The sequence below is a fragment of the Macaca mulatta genome, chromosome 16 (genome assembly GCF_049350105.2).
Source record: "Macaca mulatta isolate MMU2019108-1 chromosome 16, T2T-MMU8v2.0, whole genome shotgun sequence".
Taxonomy (NCBI): Eukaryota; Metazoa; Chordata; class Mammalia; order Primates; family Cercopithecidae; genus Macaca; species Macaca mulatta.
The window spans coordinates 71047696-71065245 of record NC_133421.1 but is presented as its reverse complement, the minus strand read 5'-3'; the positions used below and the strand labels follow the sequence as shown (position 1 = coordinate 71065245).

The 17550-nt window shown below is 40.7% G+C and overlaps 1 protein-coding gene and 2 long non-coding RNA genes across 46 annotated transcripts in view; 2 read left to right on the top strand and 1 right to left on the bottom strand.

The window, feature by feature from the left end:
- Positions 1–17550, top strand: part of KANSL1 (KAT8 regulatory NSL complex subunit 1) — a 196535-nt gene that overhangs the window by 62396 nt on the left and 116589 nt on the right. The window contains exon 2 of one of the 44 annotated variants that reach the window (XM_077972232.1): positions 464–512. The exons of the other annotated variants lie outside the window; for them this stretch is intronic. Coding sequence (XP_077828358.1) covers positions 464–512 — 49 coding nt within the window. The remainder of the gene's footprint in view (positions 1–463; positions 513–17550) is intronic. 44 annotated transcript variants of the gene reach the window in all.
- Positions 4665–16581, top strand: LOC144335819 (uncharacterized). Its single transcript, XR_013407010.1, has 3 exons — positions 4665–6148; positions 8017–8744; positions 16474–16581. It is a non-coding gene; the product is annotated as an uncharacterized LOC144335819 (long non-coding RNA).
- On the bottom strand, positions 10007–14373 carry LOC144335821 (uncharacterized). Its single transcript, XR_013407012.1, has 2 exons — positions 13759–14373; positions 10007–10973 (listed from the first exon to the last, which is right to left on the bottom strand). It is a non-coding gene; the product is annotated as an uncharacterized LOC144335821 (long non-coding RNA).

Here is a 17550-nt window from a genome sequence, read left to right as displayed (position 1 = left end):
ACATGTAAGCTGAGACCCGAAGGATAAGAGGGAATGGGGTTTTGCTGCTGATTTAAGGAAACAGGACATGCTGAGGTCCTGGAAATGGAAGGTGCTTGACTCTCTCAAAGAACAGAGCGAAGTTTAGTGTATTTTACGAGTAGCGAGAAATGAGACCAGAGAGGTAGCTAGTTGCCAGATCATACAGATGGCCTTGTTGATTACATAAAGTTAAAATTTTTATTGTGAAGCCATTGACATGGCTTACATGATTTGTATTTTTCAGACCCCGCTTGTGTGGAGAAGGGGAATAGAGGTGAATTTAGGCTAACCAGTTAGCTGAATAGTGGACTCAGCTTTTGGCAGGAAAGATTTAAGGTAATTGGTTATTGGAGATAGGGGTGATGAGGGCTTGTGACTGATTGCATGTGGTGAGCAAAAGGGAAGAGGTGCCATGGGTGATTCCCAGATTTTTGTTTGGCAGGGGTAACTACATTCGATGGATATGTCAAGATGGAGAAGGAGCAGATGAGGTAGGCATTCATTAATTTTTATTTAAATATTTTCATCTGTTGGGTATACCTGGAGTGTCCTGTGCAGAGCCCCCGATTAGGCTCTGTCAGTGTGATAAAACAAATAGATTTAACTAGAAAAGGGAAAGCATGGGGCCACATTCTATTTTAAATGGATGGTACTTTAATTCATTTCCCCGCCTCCCTAAACATGGACCAAAGTGGACTAGAGTATTTTGCAAGCTGGGTAGAAATTTGTGCCTAAGGCCATGTCCTTTCATGTTTACCAACGAATTATCTTTTTCCAATTTTCTGTTGTGCATCTGGGAAAATTATGCTTAAATATCCAATGTAAAGAAAACATTGAGTTTATATAGATTTGAAACCAAGGGGGTTTAGTATATAGTAAACATAAGAAGAAATCTTAACCAGTTTTGATTCTTATTAGTTAAGGCTTTGTGACAACTGTATCCTGTTTGATATTATATTTCTATAAGTGTGAAAAAAGGTTTCTTGCACCATGGTAGACAAAATTGCTTTGAAATTATTTTAAGTCCGATGAAAGTTTCTGTAGGGTCTGCTCCGCAAACAGAATATACTGAAAATTTGCTGTTAAATTGTGAATATTGTGGTTTGTTCTGGCAGCCTATTTAGTAGCAGTGTAGTAATCATGTAGATTATATTCAGAACTCAGGTAAGAAGAATTGTAGAGAAAATTGTTTTGGGGGCGGGGGAAATGGGGAGATTGGGGAATGGCACCCAGAGAGAGGTGTCATAGTTCGTTTAAAATCATGTTCTTATAAGTTGTTTTACTTAGGCCTAATAGAATAGAGGGCATGTGCCAGGGAATTGAACACCCTTGTATGTGTAGTGCCATTTTCTTGCTCTCCCTTTAATTGCAGTTTCAACACTGTTTGTTTCTCTGGTACTTGCCAGAGATGTATCCTGGGAAGAAACAGGGTGGCAGAGTTTAGAGTCTTTGGGACTGAATTAGTCTGAAACCTGAGAACCCAGGAGGATTTTGACTGAACAACTGATTTGGGTGAGCTAGGAAACGACGTTTTTTGGTTTTTTTTTTTTTGAGACAAGAGTCTCGCTCTGTCGCCCAGGCTGGAGTGCAGTGGCATGATCTGGGCTCACTGCAAGCTCTGACTTCCGGGTTCACACCATTCTCCTGCTTCAGCCTCCCAAGTAGCTGGGACTACAGACGTCCGCCACCACGCCTGGCTAATTTTTTTTTTTTTTTTTTAAGTAGAAATGGGGTTTCATCATATTAGCCAGGATGGTCTCAATCTCCTGACCTCGTGATCTGCCCGCCTCGGCCTCCCAAAGTGCTGGGATTACAGGCATGAGCCACCGCGCCCTGCCGGAAACAACGTTTTTAACCAACTTTGCCTAATCAGACAACAGTTGAGACATCCTGGTAGAGAAATAATAGCCTACATATGTTGAATTGTTTTTAGCTCTTTAGTTATAAAGAGCTTTTTTTTTTTTTTTTTTTTTTTTGAGACGGAGTCTGGCTCTGTCACCCAGGCTGGAGTGCAGTGGCGCGATCTCGGCTCACTGCAAGCTCCGCCTCCCGGGTTTACGCCATTCTCCTGCCTCAGCCTCCCGAGTAGCTGGGACTACAGGCGCCCGCCACCTCGCCCGGCTAGTTTTTTGTATTTTTAGTAGAGACGGGGTTTCACCGTGTTAGCCAGGATGGTCTCGAACTCCTGACCTCGTGATCCGCCCATCTCGGCCTCCCAAAGTGCTGGGATTACAGGCTTGAGCCACCGCGCCCGGCAGTTATAAAGAGCTTTTTACAAATTTAGTTTATGTAATCCTCCAACAGTACAATGAGATAGATAATTTTCATTTTACAGACTCAAACTGTGGAATGGAAAGTTTAAGTAACTTAATGTCACACAGCTAATAAGAGATCAAGATAATAAGCTAGGCTCTTTACCTATCTCCTGGGCATAAGCACTAGCTTTTTTAGTGGAAACAGAATCAAATTGTTCATTAGATTTGATTGATGAAAAGAGGTCTACCAACCATCATGTAAAATACGGCGTTTATGTTTATATTCAAAAGACTATTATAAATTAATTTGGTAATACGTATTTTTTGAGGAAAGGTATAATGGCCATGTGTATCTTAACCAAATACATCCTTAAGCCTACAATACCCTATTACTCTTTTTCTTTTGTGGAGTAGAAGTTGGATGGATTATATGGGTGTGGTGCCTCTCTCCTGTAATTCTAGCACTTTGGGAGGCCGAAGCGTGCAGATGCCCGGGCGCTCTAGAGCAGCCTAGGTAACATGGCGAAACCCCTTCTCTACAAAAAAAAAAAGTAGCCAGGTGTGGTGGCATGCGCCTATAGTCCCACCTTACTTGGGGGGCTGAGGTAGGAGGATTGCTTTGAGCCTAGGAGGTGGAGGTTGCAGTGAGCCGAGATTGTGCCACTGCACTCCAGCGTGAGCAGCAGAGACCTTGTCTTAAGAAAAGTTGGATGGGTAGAGGAGGGACATTTTGCTAGGGCAGACATAACATCTAGGAAGTGGTTGGAGTTATTTTTTTAGAAAGGGAAGAAAAGAAAGGAATTAGTATTTATTGATCACACTTTTGTGTATGTTAGGTGGCTTAGGTTTGGTGTCTTTAAATCTTCCTTATGATGATGATACCCCATTTTACAGTTGAGACCCAAGACTATAGATATGTTAAATAATTTGCTTGTGGTCATACACGTTCTGTCTTCTGAATGGAAGATAACTCCTGGAACTGATTGGTAGAGGACAGAAAAAAGATTCTGTTTTGAGAAACGGAGCAGCCTGAAGGCACATACCTTTGCTGTTTGCTGTAACTCCTTTAGAAGCTCTCTGACCACACAGTACGTGGGTGGACACCAGCATTGACCAGGAGGGATGGTGGGAAGTTTAAATAGTTTTCCTTTACATAATAAACAGTCCAGTGAATTGAACTATTTAAGTTTTTTCCCCATCAAATGGCTAAATTAAACATTTTTGACATTCAAAAGGGATGATTTATATCTTATGTGGAAAAGCCCCAAACAGCTATTTCCCCAGATGCTGGAAAAAGAGCTCTTTTGAAATATGAAGGTATTTTATATTCTTTCTCCATTATTCTTACCTTGTGCTTACAGGTGAATTGTAAGCATGTGCTTTGTGTTTAGTATTTTCCTCAAGAAAACTCTTGCTGGTAAATCTAGTTAGTTACCATAGAACTTAAAAGGATATTGAAAAAATAGTTGAGGACTATCCTGATTGGTTTTCATCATTAGTCTGCTTTTATCATTTCAGTGTCTGAGTAGGTGATTTGTGATTAACATTTCACATGTTATTTTTATTGATTTTGTGAGTACCAGAAAACTTGAAGGATGAACTAGAAGTTATTTTTCTTAGCATTTGTGGTATTAGTACTAAAGGGGGAGTAATAGAATAGGAAGAATTCTGGACAACTGTTGAGAATTGTTACATTTTGTCTTCCTAAGCTTGAAAAATTAGGATTGTACCTTTTGGAAAAATCCTGCTTGTTGTTTTGTGGTGGGACCAGGCTGTGATGGGAAAGGCTGTCGTCATAGGCATAGGCAGGCCTTTTGCTTTGCTGAGGTATAGTGAGCAGCCCAGTGACCCTCCTCCATGTAGCCTGCATTGCATGCAATTTCCACAGAGTCCATAGAGTTAGTGCAAAGCTCCAGCAGGCCCACTCACCTGCTTTTCTCATGAGGCAACCTGGGACCAGTGTGTCCCTGTAGTATCTGTAATTTTTTGTTGTGTTCACTTACTGTAGTGGAAAAAAAATCTGAGCGTAAGGTTCTGAGTGGACCTGGAAAGGGGTGGGTGTTGTGAGAGACTGAAGACAAAGGCCTGTAACAGATGGGTATCTTTTTAGCTTAATCAAGCTGTTGCTGGAGTGTTATGCTTCAGAAATAAGTCTCCTGGCCGGGTGTGGTGGCTCATGCCTGTAATCCCAGCACTTCGGGAGGCCAAGGCAGGCGGATCACTTGAGGTCAGGAGTTTGAAACCAGCCTGGCCAACATGACGAAACCTTGTCTCTACTAAAAATACAAAAATGAACTGGGTGTGGTGGTGGGTACCTGTAATCCCAGCCACTCGGGATGCTGAGGGATGAGAATTGCTCGAACCTGGGTGGTGGAGGTTGCAGTGAGCTGAGATTGCGCCACTGCACTCCAGCCTTGGCGATAGAGCGGACTCAGTCTCAAAAACAAACAAAACAAAAAATACAAAAATTAGCCTGGTGTGGTGACACATGCCTGTAATCCCAGCTACCTGAAAAGCTTGAGGCATAAGAATCTCTTGAACCTGGGAGGCAGAGGTTGCAGTGAGCCGAGATCGATCGTGCCACTGCACTTCAGCTGGACCACTGAGTGAGACGGTCTCAAAAAAAAAAAAAAAAAGTCTCTAGTGGAAAACAAAATTTTAACCCGATTCCTCCAACCCCTCCCCACCCAAAAAAGCAAAACAATAAAAAATTTTTGTTATTCTTGCTCTTTTAAAAAGCGAAATAAAATTCTTTCATTATTTCCCAGAAACAGTTGATTTAAAAACTATTGCAGATTATAAAGTTCATTTATGTAGAACAAATAAGGTACTTAGTGCCTTTTGCACTGTCAAATGTCAAAGGCAGAATTTCAGTTATTGCTTTTTAGGTGCATAAAGTTAACATAGTTGAATACTTCATTGATTCATTTAGTTGCCTTTCATAGAATTTTACTCCAAGAACAAAAAGATCTGGGGTTTTTCTAAAATTTTCTTCAGATCTTGAGAGTTTTCAGCTGAATTGCTGCAACTATTCTTTCTCTAGATTTCCAACTGGGTGAAAATGTTTTTCTTTTTAAATTGGCACTCTCCCAGCAGATTTTTCCACCAAGTATTCTTTGGGCACACCCTGTGCATAGTGAATTTTTCAAGATGCTTATTCAAAAGGGTTGGAGGACAGGCCAGTCTTCTCTTTTTAAGATGGAAACAGAATGAAGCTTGCTTAAGACCATTTTGCTTCTGCCCAGCTGTATATGAACTTGATCTCATGCAAATACTCTCAAGCATTACCAGAAGTGGTTTGACTTAATAGTGTAAGTAGAAAGGTTAATTTTGTATTTGCAGGCAGTTTGCTTAGTGCAATAGGTGACTTCCCAATTGAGAATTCTTAATTTGTTCTCAATGATAACTTGATAGTAAGCAGGTCTCAGGTCCAAGAGTTGAGAAATGTGAGGTGACTTTGAAATTTTCAAGGTAAGTGTACATTCAAGACCATTGACGTGATATGTATATATTTGGCTTTACATTTTATTAGGTGCTGAGGTTGTCATTTCCATAATGTCCAAAGCAATGTTAGATTATTTAAGCTTCCATGGTTTACTGATGGTATTACTAGATGAGATAAATGCCTTTAATTTCATCTTTGAATGGTAAGATTGGCTGACTAATTTATGGAAGGATAAGGTACAGAATTGCTCTTGGGTATTTCCTAGCAGGCCAGCCTTCCAAGAGCAATAGCTTATGTTTGTTCCTTTAATAAATAGTACTTAAACAGTGATCAGAGGAGTTACCATAGTTGGTAATCTGAATGGAAACTAAAATGTGTCATCATTGAGGGTAGTCAAAAGTGTTCTTGTGGCAGTCCTAGAAAAGGAGTTCCAGAATTTTCCGAGCAGAGAAAAATATAAACATTTTCAAGGTTCTAATTATTTGGAGACTAGCCTTTCAGGATCATTTATCATCAAGATTAACCTTGCCACCAAAGGGCAAGGAAACACTTCTCTGGTGGTTAGATCAGGAATGATGAAAACGCTTAAGAAGAATTGAAAACTTGGTTCTTGTCTTCAATTAGTAATTTATGTGACTGTTTTTTTTTTTTTTTTTTTTTTTTGAGATAGAATCTCACTCTGTCGCCCAGGCTGGAGTGCAGTGGTGTGATCTCAGCTCAGTGCAACCTCCGCCTCCCCGGTTCAAGCGATTCTCCTGCCTCAGCTTCCTGAGTAGCTGGGATTTCAGGTGTGAGCCACTGCTCCCAGCTTTCCCCTCCACTTTCCAGTAGAAAAGGAAGCATTAAAATTGGATATTGTGGGCCGAGCTCCTTGAGAGGATCCCTTGAGCCCAGGAGTTCTAGACAAGAATAGGCATCATAGCGAGACCCTGTCTCTGTTTCATTTTAGTATTTTAAATAAAAAACAAGAATTAGGCGTTGTGTACTAAGTATTAGATACATGGTACAGCCATTAAATGCTGAAATCTTAGAAGGAAGGAGTGGTTGGAAGGACTATCACCTTAGTGGTTGCGCTAAGGTGATAGGGAGACCTGAGAAGAGATGGATCTAGAGTTAGGAGTTTACATTCCGGTGTGGGAGTTCTCCATATAAACACTATCAGATACTGACTTTCTGGATGATCTGGAATATTCTTTCTTAATGTTTTTTTGAGACAGAATCTCGGTCTGTTGCCCAGACTGGAGTACAGTGGTGCCATCTCAGCTTACTGCAACCTCTGCCTCCTGGGTTCATGGGATTCTCCTGCCTCAGCCTTCCAAGTGGCTGGAATTACAGGCATGAGCTACCACGCCTGGCTAATTTTGTATTTTTAGTAGAGATGGGATTTCACTGTGTTGGTCAGGCTGGTCTCGAACTTTTGACCTCAAGTGATCCACCCACCTTGGCCTCCCGAAAGTGTTGGGATTACAAGTGTGAGCCACTGTGCCCGGCTATCTGCATATTTTTAAACTGCTTAGGAGGAGAAGCTTTTTTCTGATATTTACAAGATTTTCCCCTGAACTTTTGTCATTTGAATAATAGCTATCACAAGAAAGGATTGTTCTTAGACTATCTTTTCTTTTTAGAGACAGAGTTTCACTCTATCACCCAGTTTGGGGTGCAGTGGCGTGATAGTAGCTTACTGCAGCCTAAGACTCCTGGACTTAAGTGATCCTCCTGCGTCGGCCTCCCGAAGTGTTGATATTATAGGTGTGAGCCACTGTACTTAGCCTATAATATCTTTTAAATGGTTTTTTTTTTTTTCCCAATAGATTGTAGGAACTAGAGTGTGTTATTCTCCTTTTCTATGTTTATGTGGTTTTTCCAAAAATGAATTTTTTTAGGCAGGTTTTCTTAACAGAGGCACCATTAACCTTTTGGGTCTAATAATTATTTGTCATGGGAAGCTATTCTGTGCACTGTAAGGATGTCTGGTGGCATCTCTGATCTCTATTCCCTAAATGCCAGTAGGACCATCCCTCACCCTAGTTGAGACAACAAAATTTTTCCAGACTTTATTATATGTGCTCTTTTGGGGGTTGGTCTAAGGTCAAAATAATCCCCAATGCTGGGAGCAGCTTTTCACACCTGTAATCCCAGCACTTTGGGAGACCGAGGTGGGCGAATCACTTGAGGCCAGGAGTTCGAGACCAACCTGGCCAACATGGCGAAATCCTGTCTCTACTAAAAGTACAAAAATTAGCCGGGCATGGTTGCACACACCTGTAGTCCCGGCTACTTGGGAAGTTGAGGCAGGAGAATCACTTGAACCTGGGAGGTGGAGGATGTTGTGAGCCGAGATCGCGACACTACAGCCTGGGCGAAAGAGCCAGACTCCGTCTCAGGAAAAAAAAAAAAAAAATCCCTGGCTGAGAACTATTGGATTAGGGTCTCCAGTACCTATCTTTGAGAGGGAAAGGATGCTACCATCAACTTTTCTGAATGCCAGGAATGCCTTTTTGTATAGTTATTCCATTTAATATTTTATAGCATATTTTAATTGTATAGTAAGCATTGTGTCTCTTATGGTAAAGAAACTAAAATTGAGGGATTAGGCTGCTTGTGGTGGCTTACATCTGTAATCCCAGTACTTTAGGAGGCCAGGACTTTGAGATCAGTGTGGTCAACATAGCAAGACCCCATCTCCATTAAAATAATCATAAAGTAATAAAAGGGAAAGATTAAACCTGGAGATGGCATCGTATAAACCATGTACAATATGGGTTACTTCTGCGCTGATTGTTTACTCCTTCCCCCACCACACCCTCTCATTTCTTTGTCCCAGCTCTAAGAAAAGCATACAATATCCTTTTCCTGTATTCTGGTACTGTTTAAGGCTTTGCAGTGAAGATGGTTTGGTGAGTCAGACCACCTTTAAAGAGGAAATTCTACCCTTCCCTTCATTCTCTCTCCTTTTATAAATTGTGGTGAGAGCCCGGGCACGGTGGCTTAGGCCTGTAATCTCAGTGCTTTGGGAGGCCGAGGCATGGGGAATCGCTTGAACTCAAGGAGTTCGAGACCAGCCTGGGCAACGTAGTGACGCCCATCTGTACAATAAACCACAAGAAATGAGCTAGATGTTGCGGTTGATGCCTGTAGTCCCAGCTACTCGGGAAACTGAGATGGGAAGGTCACTTCAGCCTGAGAGGTCGAGGCTGAAGTGAGCATTACAACTGGAAATTCTTCAAGGGCAACCCTGACGGGGGAATATCCTCCTAAGGGACAAATCAGAATGTTAGCATTTCCCCACCTCCCTCATTTCCAGTAACGTATAATTTAAGTATGTGGATATGCCAGTCAGCTTTCCACAGTTTAGCTGGGGTAGAGTGAGGTGTGTGAGCCACTGCTTTTGTTCTTACTTGTCTTTTTCCCCTTACTTTTGTACTCCCATTCCTGCCAAACTAGACATCGTTTTATCCTGGTGTGTTCATTAACCTCTACTCCAAAAGTTAAGTGTGGTTAAGGGAGTGAGGTCGATTTCAAAATGCTACATCTGATTTAGAGGAGGGTATAGTTGAGTGAAGAACTAGGCACTGAAGCAGCAGCTCATGAGGGGAGTATTTTCTCTTTAAAGCCCTTACATATCAAGGCATCTGGTGTTCATGAAATAGTCTCTTGTGCTGTTCAACTTTTTTGCTCTTATATTACCTGACTTAGACAACTCGTAGGGCTGCGTTTTCTCTCCACGTTACAATTCCTTCAGGGTCAGATTGTCTTACTTTCTCTCTCTTCTTTGTATTGATACTTTGTTTTTTTGGTGATTCGCAATTCTCCAAATGTAACGGAGTGAGGGGACTCAGACTTTTTCTGGTTTGGTAATCTAGTGTATAAATGACCTGGTCTCTTGATGGGTCGTGAAATCTTTAACTCCTTCACCTCCAAGTAGCCAACCCTTCCATGTAGTCTTCATTTCCTCTATACTAGTATTCTGTTCCTGTTACATAAAAGTCATGTACGTGAAAACATTTTGTAAACAGCCCGTGGGCTTTTGTATCCCGTGCTATTCTGTTCATCTCTAGCCCACATTTTGGGAATATGTTTCTGTGGCTTTTTTTAAATTCACTGGTTAATCCCAGAACATTTATTTCCACAGGCATTTGATAAAAGATAAAGTTACTAATAAGAGTGTATATTTTACTAAGTAAAACGACATAGAAAGCTAAAGCTTTTCTTGTGCCCATCTTTCTAGAAGGGAAATTTTAAAGAGGGCTTTTCCAACTCTTAATAGTTTTATACTTATTCCTGTGTCCTAAACCTGATCTCTCCCCACAACTAAAATGCGTTGATGAACTGTGTACCTGCGTGTATTTCTTTGTTTGCACTTTTCTTACTAAATTAACTTACTCAACAAAGAAACTGAATAATACTTCAAAAAAATATCCTTGCAATATTTCCAGGAAGTCAAGCCACAGAGGCTTCATAGCTAGGAGTGTGGCTTTCTTCCCCAAGCCCTTTAGATTTTAAAAAATAATGCTTTAAGTTTGTAATGTTTTATGTCAGATGTGCTTATGACCTGGTGCTTCTGTTTCAGCAGATATCTCCATACAGCCAAGAATAAAGAAAGAAAGGGATAGATGGAATGAGTTCCATGGTGATTCTAAGTATCCAGGAATAATTTAAAATTATCACTATGGATTTAAGCATCTGGATTTATTTATTTTACAGATACTTAGTATTTTGTTTTGCTCTCTATCTTGCTAATCACTTTTTTAAAAGGGCTACTTGGATGAAGGTATAAAAACCAGTAACTTATGAAACCCTAGGTTAGTATCAGTGAATTGGCTTATTACTCAGTGTTTGCTTGTTTGACTTCAAAAAGAAAACAATTTGCCACCTGTGTCAGTCTGACACCTGCTCTTTTCAAACCCTTTTGGCATGATCTAAATAAATCTCTGAAATTCCCCCTCCCTCTTTCTCTCTCCTTTGTGTCTGTTGTCAGTATTAGTTTCACCTAAATTCAGGGCCTGTCATCCTGTGTAACAGTTGAGGCTAAATGAGGACATTAATTGGTGGAAATGTGTTGCTTCAAAGGCATTTTTAGCAATAAAACTACAAAGAGCTTCATAGTTGTAATATAGCTCTTGGTTCGTCTTCAAAAAGTATTGTTTCCTTGATAGTTTTAGGTTTTTATAAGTAACGTATTAAGAAGTGAATGTTTGTCTGAAATACGTTGTTTTAAGTGAAAGATGTTATTTGTGTTCTGGGAGTAAGCTCTAAAATCTCAATGTCAGGTTAGTATTTAAGTGGAGGTAGAGCTACTAGTTTTTGTTTAAAATGTTTTTATGATATAGAATTACTCAGGAACTTGTATATTGATCTGTTTGCCAGCAATGCCAATTCCTTCAAAATTCGTAGTTTTCAATTTTTGTTTTCTCTCACTGTAAGGACCTTTGAGGACTTTCAGCCAGTTAACATTTGTTGTGTTAAAATTGCATGGTTCTCAACTTTTGCTATACACTAGAATCACCTGGGTAATTTTTTAGACGTCCTTGGTTGTACCACAGATGAGAAAAAATATACCCTCGGGGATGAGATCTAAGCATCTGTATGTCTGAAATTCACCAGGAGATTCCATGGTGTAGCCAAAGTCATAAATCACTGGTCTAGGATGTTTTTGAGATTAGGGACCATTTAAAGAAAAGCTGTAGACTTTCCTTCCAGAAACTTGGAGCCCCAAATTAAGAACCTCTGTTCTAGGAGTAGCCTCAACGTGCTAGATTTAATTGGAAGCAGCTGGTTTAAGAAATTATGTAAGTTGGCCGGGCGCGGTGGCTCAAGCCTGTAATCCCAGCACTTTGGGAGGCCGAGACGGGCGGATCACGAGGTCAGGAGATCGAGACCATCCTGGCTAATATGGTGAAACCCCGTCTCTACTAAAAATACAAAAAAAAAAAAACTAGCCGGGCGAGGTGGTGGGCGCCTGTAGTCCCAGCTACTCGGGAGGCTGAGGCAGGAGAATGGCGTAAACCCGGGAGGCGGAGCTTGCAGTGAGCTGAGATCGCGCCACTGCACTCCAGCCTGGGTGACAAAGCGAGACTCTGTCTCAAAAAAAAAAAAAAAAAAGAAATTATGTAAGTTGCAATGATGAATATTTCTCGTCACTCACAAATATGTTATTCATCAGTTTAAAAATTAATATGTATCAAGTACTCAGTGTGTTCCAGGCATGATTTTAGTTACAAGGTGTATAGCAGCCAGTGAGATATTACTGTTTTCAGGGAGTTTTATCCTAACAGGAAAGACAGATAACAAGTGAATAATGACCGAAGGCTAATTAACAAGTGCTATAAAGAGATATAAAACGAAAGAGCCTAAGGAGATTGAAGGTGATGGTTATGGGAGAGAGATGTCTATATTAAATAGGGTGGTCAGGGAAAGCCTCTCTGAGGAGGTGATAGTTTGAACGAGATCTATATGAAGTGTGTGAGCAAGACCTGTGAAGATCTTGAAAAAGAGCATTCAAGGTATGGAGAACACTTGCAAAGGCCTTAAGATAGAACTGAGCCCAGTTTGTTGGATTTTCATCAGGAAGCCCAGGGTGGCAGGAGCATGCATGGTGATCCAGGTATAGAATGAGTGGTAGGAGATGAGATCAGGAAGCCCTGTAGGCTGTTGTAAGCCTCAATGTTTTAATTTTAATTTGGTAGAAACTTAGTTATAACTCATTCTTAAATATTTAGCTTTATGCTTAAAATAATTTAGAAATAACCTTGGACTTAGATAGCTGGAAGGTTAGCACTCAGTATGTTGTGTTACTTCTCTGTGAAAGGATCTACAGTATACTGAACTTGTCTGTGTTACGAGACCATTCATGTCTTTATTCTTTATATTCATAATGCTGAACAAAGGATGCACAACAGTTTTTTTTTTTTTTTGTGGCAGAATAGGGATCTTGCAGTTAACATAGCTGTTCTTAAATTTCTATTTATAAAAACCATAATGCATAATAATTTGCTGTAGTAGTTATTCCTAGTTTTCCCAGGTAGTCAGTGGTTACATCTATTTCACAAGATAAGGAAGGAAGCAGAAATTGAACAACAATGGCTGAATCAGGATGTCAGTCTTGTCCTTTTTTCCTTTTCTCACTTTGCCATGCTGCCCTCTGGGTAATAAGATGGAGACTAATTTTTGAAGGCTTAATTTGTTGAGCCAGTGTCATTAGTTTTTAGATAACATTTTAATACAGAATAAGTTTGTCTTGGGAATATTTTCTTTGAAACAATAATACCTGTTTTTTAATCTCTTGATTGTAAAGTGCTGTGGGAAATACAGAAAAGACTTGTAAATAGATTCTGCCCACAGGCTTAGGGGATCTAAGATATAATTCACTGTGGTAAAAGATAAAAAGCAATCATCGTCACAAAAGATACAGATTAAGTGCCATAGAAGTTCTGCTGAAGAAGAATTTCTGGGTAAAGGGAAGGAGACTTCTTAGAGGATAGATGGAATTTAGTTCTAGATGGTAGTGTGGGAAGCAAGGGAGATGTAGATGTTTAGAGGGAAAGAAGGAAGGACATTCTGTATACACATTGAGCAAAGGTTTGGAATTAGAGCAGTATAAGGAGCCACAATCATGTAATACAATTTGGAATCTAGTATGGGAAAAAGGAAATGACCAAGGATAATGAAGATTATACTCATGGAGGAAGCCTTTGAGTATCAGGCCAAGGAATGTTGAGTTCTATTTTTTTTTGGTAAGGAAAGGTGACTTTTATTTTTATTTATTTTATTTTTTACTTTTTGAGACAGAGTCTTGTACTGTCGTCCAGGCTGGAGTGCAGTGGTGCCATCTCAGCTCACTGCAAGCTCCACCTCCCGGGTTCACGTCATTCTCCTGCCTCAGCCTCCTGAGTAGCTGGGACTACGGGCGCCCGCCACCACGCCTTTTTTTTTTTTGTATTTTTGGTGGAAACGGGGTTTCACCGTGTTAGCCAGGATGGTCTCAATCTCCTGACCTCGTGATCCACCTGCCTTGGCCTCCCAAAGTGCTGGGATTACAGGCATGAGCCACTACACCCGGCCAAGGAAAGTGACTTTAAAATCATAAATCACATGATCTGTGATGGAATTTAGCAAAGTTGATGTTAGTTGGTTGCATTAGCGCCATCAACAGACTATGCCCTGTAGGCCAAATGCAGTCTAAGGCAAGTTTTTGTAAGTAAAGTTTTATCGGAACACAGTCATACTCATTCGCTTGAATATTGTCTGGCTGCTTTAGTACTATAATGACAAGAGTTGTGTAGTTGAGACGGACACTGTGTTGCCTGCAAAGCCTAAATATTTGCCATCTGGCCCTTTACAGAAAAAGTTTGGCAGCCCCTGGGTAGAGGAGTGGAGGCAGAAATCCTGTTCTTTGTTGTTCTGGTTAGGGTATAAATCCGTGCCTTCCTGTCAGATGAGATGAAGGCCAGAGTTGTGATAGCCCTAGTAGAAAAAAAGGAGGCAAGAATGGATGAGATAAAATAATTTTCTGAATCTGGTAACCTGAATAGGTTAGGAGTCTAGGGAGGGGGAGGAATTTTTTTTTTTTTAAGTGTAAGCAGTGGGCCAGGTGCAGTGGTTCATGCCTATAATCCTAGCACTTTGGGAAGCTGAGGTGAGCAGATTACTTGAGATCAGGAGTTTGAGACCAACCTGGCCAACATGGTAAAACCCCTTCACTACTAAAAATACAAAAAAAATTAACAAGACATGGTGGGTGCTTGTATAGTCCCAGCTGCTCAGGAGGCTGAGGCAGGAGAATCAGTTGAACCCGGGAGGTAGAGGTTGCAGTGAGCCGAGATTGTGCCACTACATTTCAGCCTGGGTGACAGAGGGAGACTCCCATCTCAAAAAAAAAAAAAAAAAAAAAAAAGATAAGTGAAGGAGGGTGGTGATTTGGGTTAAAAGAGGCTTTTAATTGTAAGCCATTCAGTGTGTTAACTCTTAAAAAAGACCTCATGTTAAATAATTGGTTTAGAGCGCTGATCTTCAGAGATAGGAACGTTTCCTGATTTTGATAAATGATAAATTACCCTTGTTTATAGTTAAGGGTGGGTTTTTGTCATGGTCCAACCAGGTGTTAGTTATGTATGTGAACATATTAAAATTGTTTTTAATGTTTAAATTCTTTTTTTTTTTTTTGAGACGGAGTCTCGCTCTGTTGCCCAGGCTGGAGTACAGTGGCCGGATCTCAGCTCACTGCAAGCTCCGCCTCCCGGGTTCACGCCATTCTCCTGCCTCAGCCTCCCGAGTAGCTGGGACTACAGGTGCCCGCCACCACGCCTGGCTAATTTTTTGTATTTTTTAGTAGAGACGGGGTTTCACCGTGTTAGCCAGGATGGTTTCGATCTCCTGACCTCGAGATCTGCCCATCTCGGCCTCCCAAAGTGCGGGGATTATAGGCTTGAGCCACCGCGCCCGGCCTTAATGTTTAAATTCTAATCCTTAAGATGTGACACAACTGATTTATGTTCGTCCTCTCCTAGTTCTCTTTAAATCATGGGAGTGGCGGTCTTAAAAACTGCTTTCTTTTGAGGGAACAGTTGTTGAGAAGAATCGTGTAACGATGTATTAGCTTGTCTGTTTGGTACACTATTTGCTAATGTCAGAACTGTTAAATAGAAATAAAATTTCCACCACAGTGGAATAAAAATAAGCTGTTTATTGCTTACTGTGTGTCCAAACTGTGTTAATCACTTTTCATAAACCATCATCTTTAAAGTCTTATAACTTTTCTATGAAGTAGGATGTTTGTGTCCCTACCTCCTCTGTTTTACCATTGGGAAAACCAGGGCCCAGAGCAAGTAACCACACAAGTTCCACAGCTACCAAGGCCAAGGTTATTTCTACCTTTAACACACATCTTTAAATTTTATATTCATCAACAACCTAGTACTTAAAAATTCAGATTCCTAGGCCTTTCTCTCTTTTTGATCTTTGTACCAAACTTGGAGAAAATATCGTCACATAGTCTTCTATTAATAGCAGTTGTCTCATGTGGAGAACACCTAAATTTTACTTACAGCTTCTTCCAATGCTGACCCATTTTGATTTTTATAAACATTTTGAAATATTTGTTAAGTTGGTCAAGCAAGAGATAATGTGATTACGTAGTATCTTATCAGTTGAGATCTTTCTCTCTCTCTTGTTTTTTGTTAAGATAGAGTCTCACTCTGTCACTCAGGCTAGAGGGGTTAGTGGTATGATCTCTGCCCACTACACCCTCCACTTCCTGGTCTCAAGCAATTCTTCTGTCTCAGCCTCCCAAGTAGCTGGGACTACAGGTGCATGCTACCACGTCTGGCTAATTTTTCTGTTTTTTTGTAGAGACAGGATCTTGCCACCTTGCCCACACTGGTTGCGAACTCCTGAACTCAAGTGATCCGCCCACCTTGGCCTTCCAAAGTGCTGGGATTACAGGCATGAGCCACCACGCCCAGTCTAGTTGACATTTTTCACCTTTCTCTTTACAGCATATTCAGAAATTTTAAACCAGTAATATGAAATACATATATTGATTGATTTTTCTGTTGTGTTTTAAGCATATTCACTTTTTAAATCGGATCATATTTTTGCATGCAAGTACTGTGGTTTTTCAAGGTCATTCTGATTTGCAACAACACATTTCTTAGTCAATTCATTGGACCCTTACCCCTTTTTAAAATTTTTAATTTTTTGTATGATTTATTTATTTTCTTATTTTTAGTGATGGAGTCTCACTGTGTTGCTCAGGCTGGGCTCAAGCAGTTCTTCTGCCTCAGCTTCCTGTGTAGCTAGGACTACCTAAGTATGTGCACCACTGTGCCCAGCCAGATCTTCACCTTTTTCAAAAAAAAGAAACATCTAAATATGAAACCTTTTAGGCCTGTCCACTTCTTGTGATAGAGAGATACAGAAGTTTTCAGCTACTCTCTGCCAATGGGGTAGCCCTACACTGCAGGAGCAGTCCAAAAAAAGTTTTTTTTTTTTCAATTTAGGATCAGTGTAGAGGAAAGAGCCCTGGACTGTCGTAAGACTGGGTACCAGCTTGGCCAATTAGTCACTTTGTGACCTTGATTAAGCTATGTAACCTTTTCAAATTGATTTCCCTCTCTGTAAATAGAGCTGATAACATGGCTTGTCCTGTTTCCTGTGGTTTTTAAAGAGGATCAAATGAGTGCATGAAAGTTCTCATGATAACTAGACACCTATTCAAATATGAGGTGGTGGTATTCTCAGAAGGTCATAGATGAATGATGCATTTATTTTAGTGCTTTTCACAGTTTAGTCTTAATACCAAGTGCTTACTGAGGCACACTAGTTGTCTCTTTAGGAGATGTCTTTAGCTGCTAGAGTAGAGAACAAAAGAATGAGTAAAGAGGCTTCAGAAAAGCTAGTATGGCCTGGCGCGGTGGCTCACGCCTGTAATTCCAGCACTTTGAGGGGGCCAAGGTGGGAGGATCACTTGAGGTCAGGAGTTTGAGACCAGCCTAGCCAACATGGGGAAACCCTGTCTCTACTAAAAATACAAAAAATAGCTGAGTGTCATGGTGGGCGCCTGTAGTCCCAGCTACTCGGGAGGCTGAGGCAGGAGAATCCCTTGAACTCAGGAGGTAGAGGTTGCAGTGAATCGGGATTGCGTCACTATACTCCAGCCTGGGTGACAGGGAGTCACTTGTCTCAGGAAGAAGAAAAAAGGGAAAGCTAGTATGGATGGAGACTTCCACGCTCATTTCTTCGAGCTTATGTTCGTTTAGACACGCTTCACGTGAGTTTTGTTGTCTGATTTCCTAGTTCATAACAGAAGGGGTTTTGTAAGCTGTTCTAGCT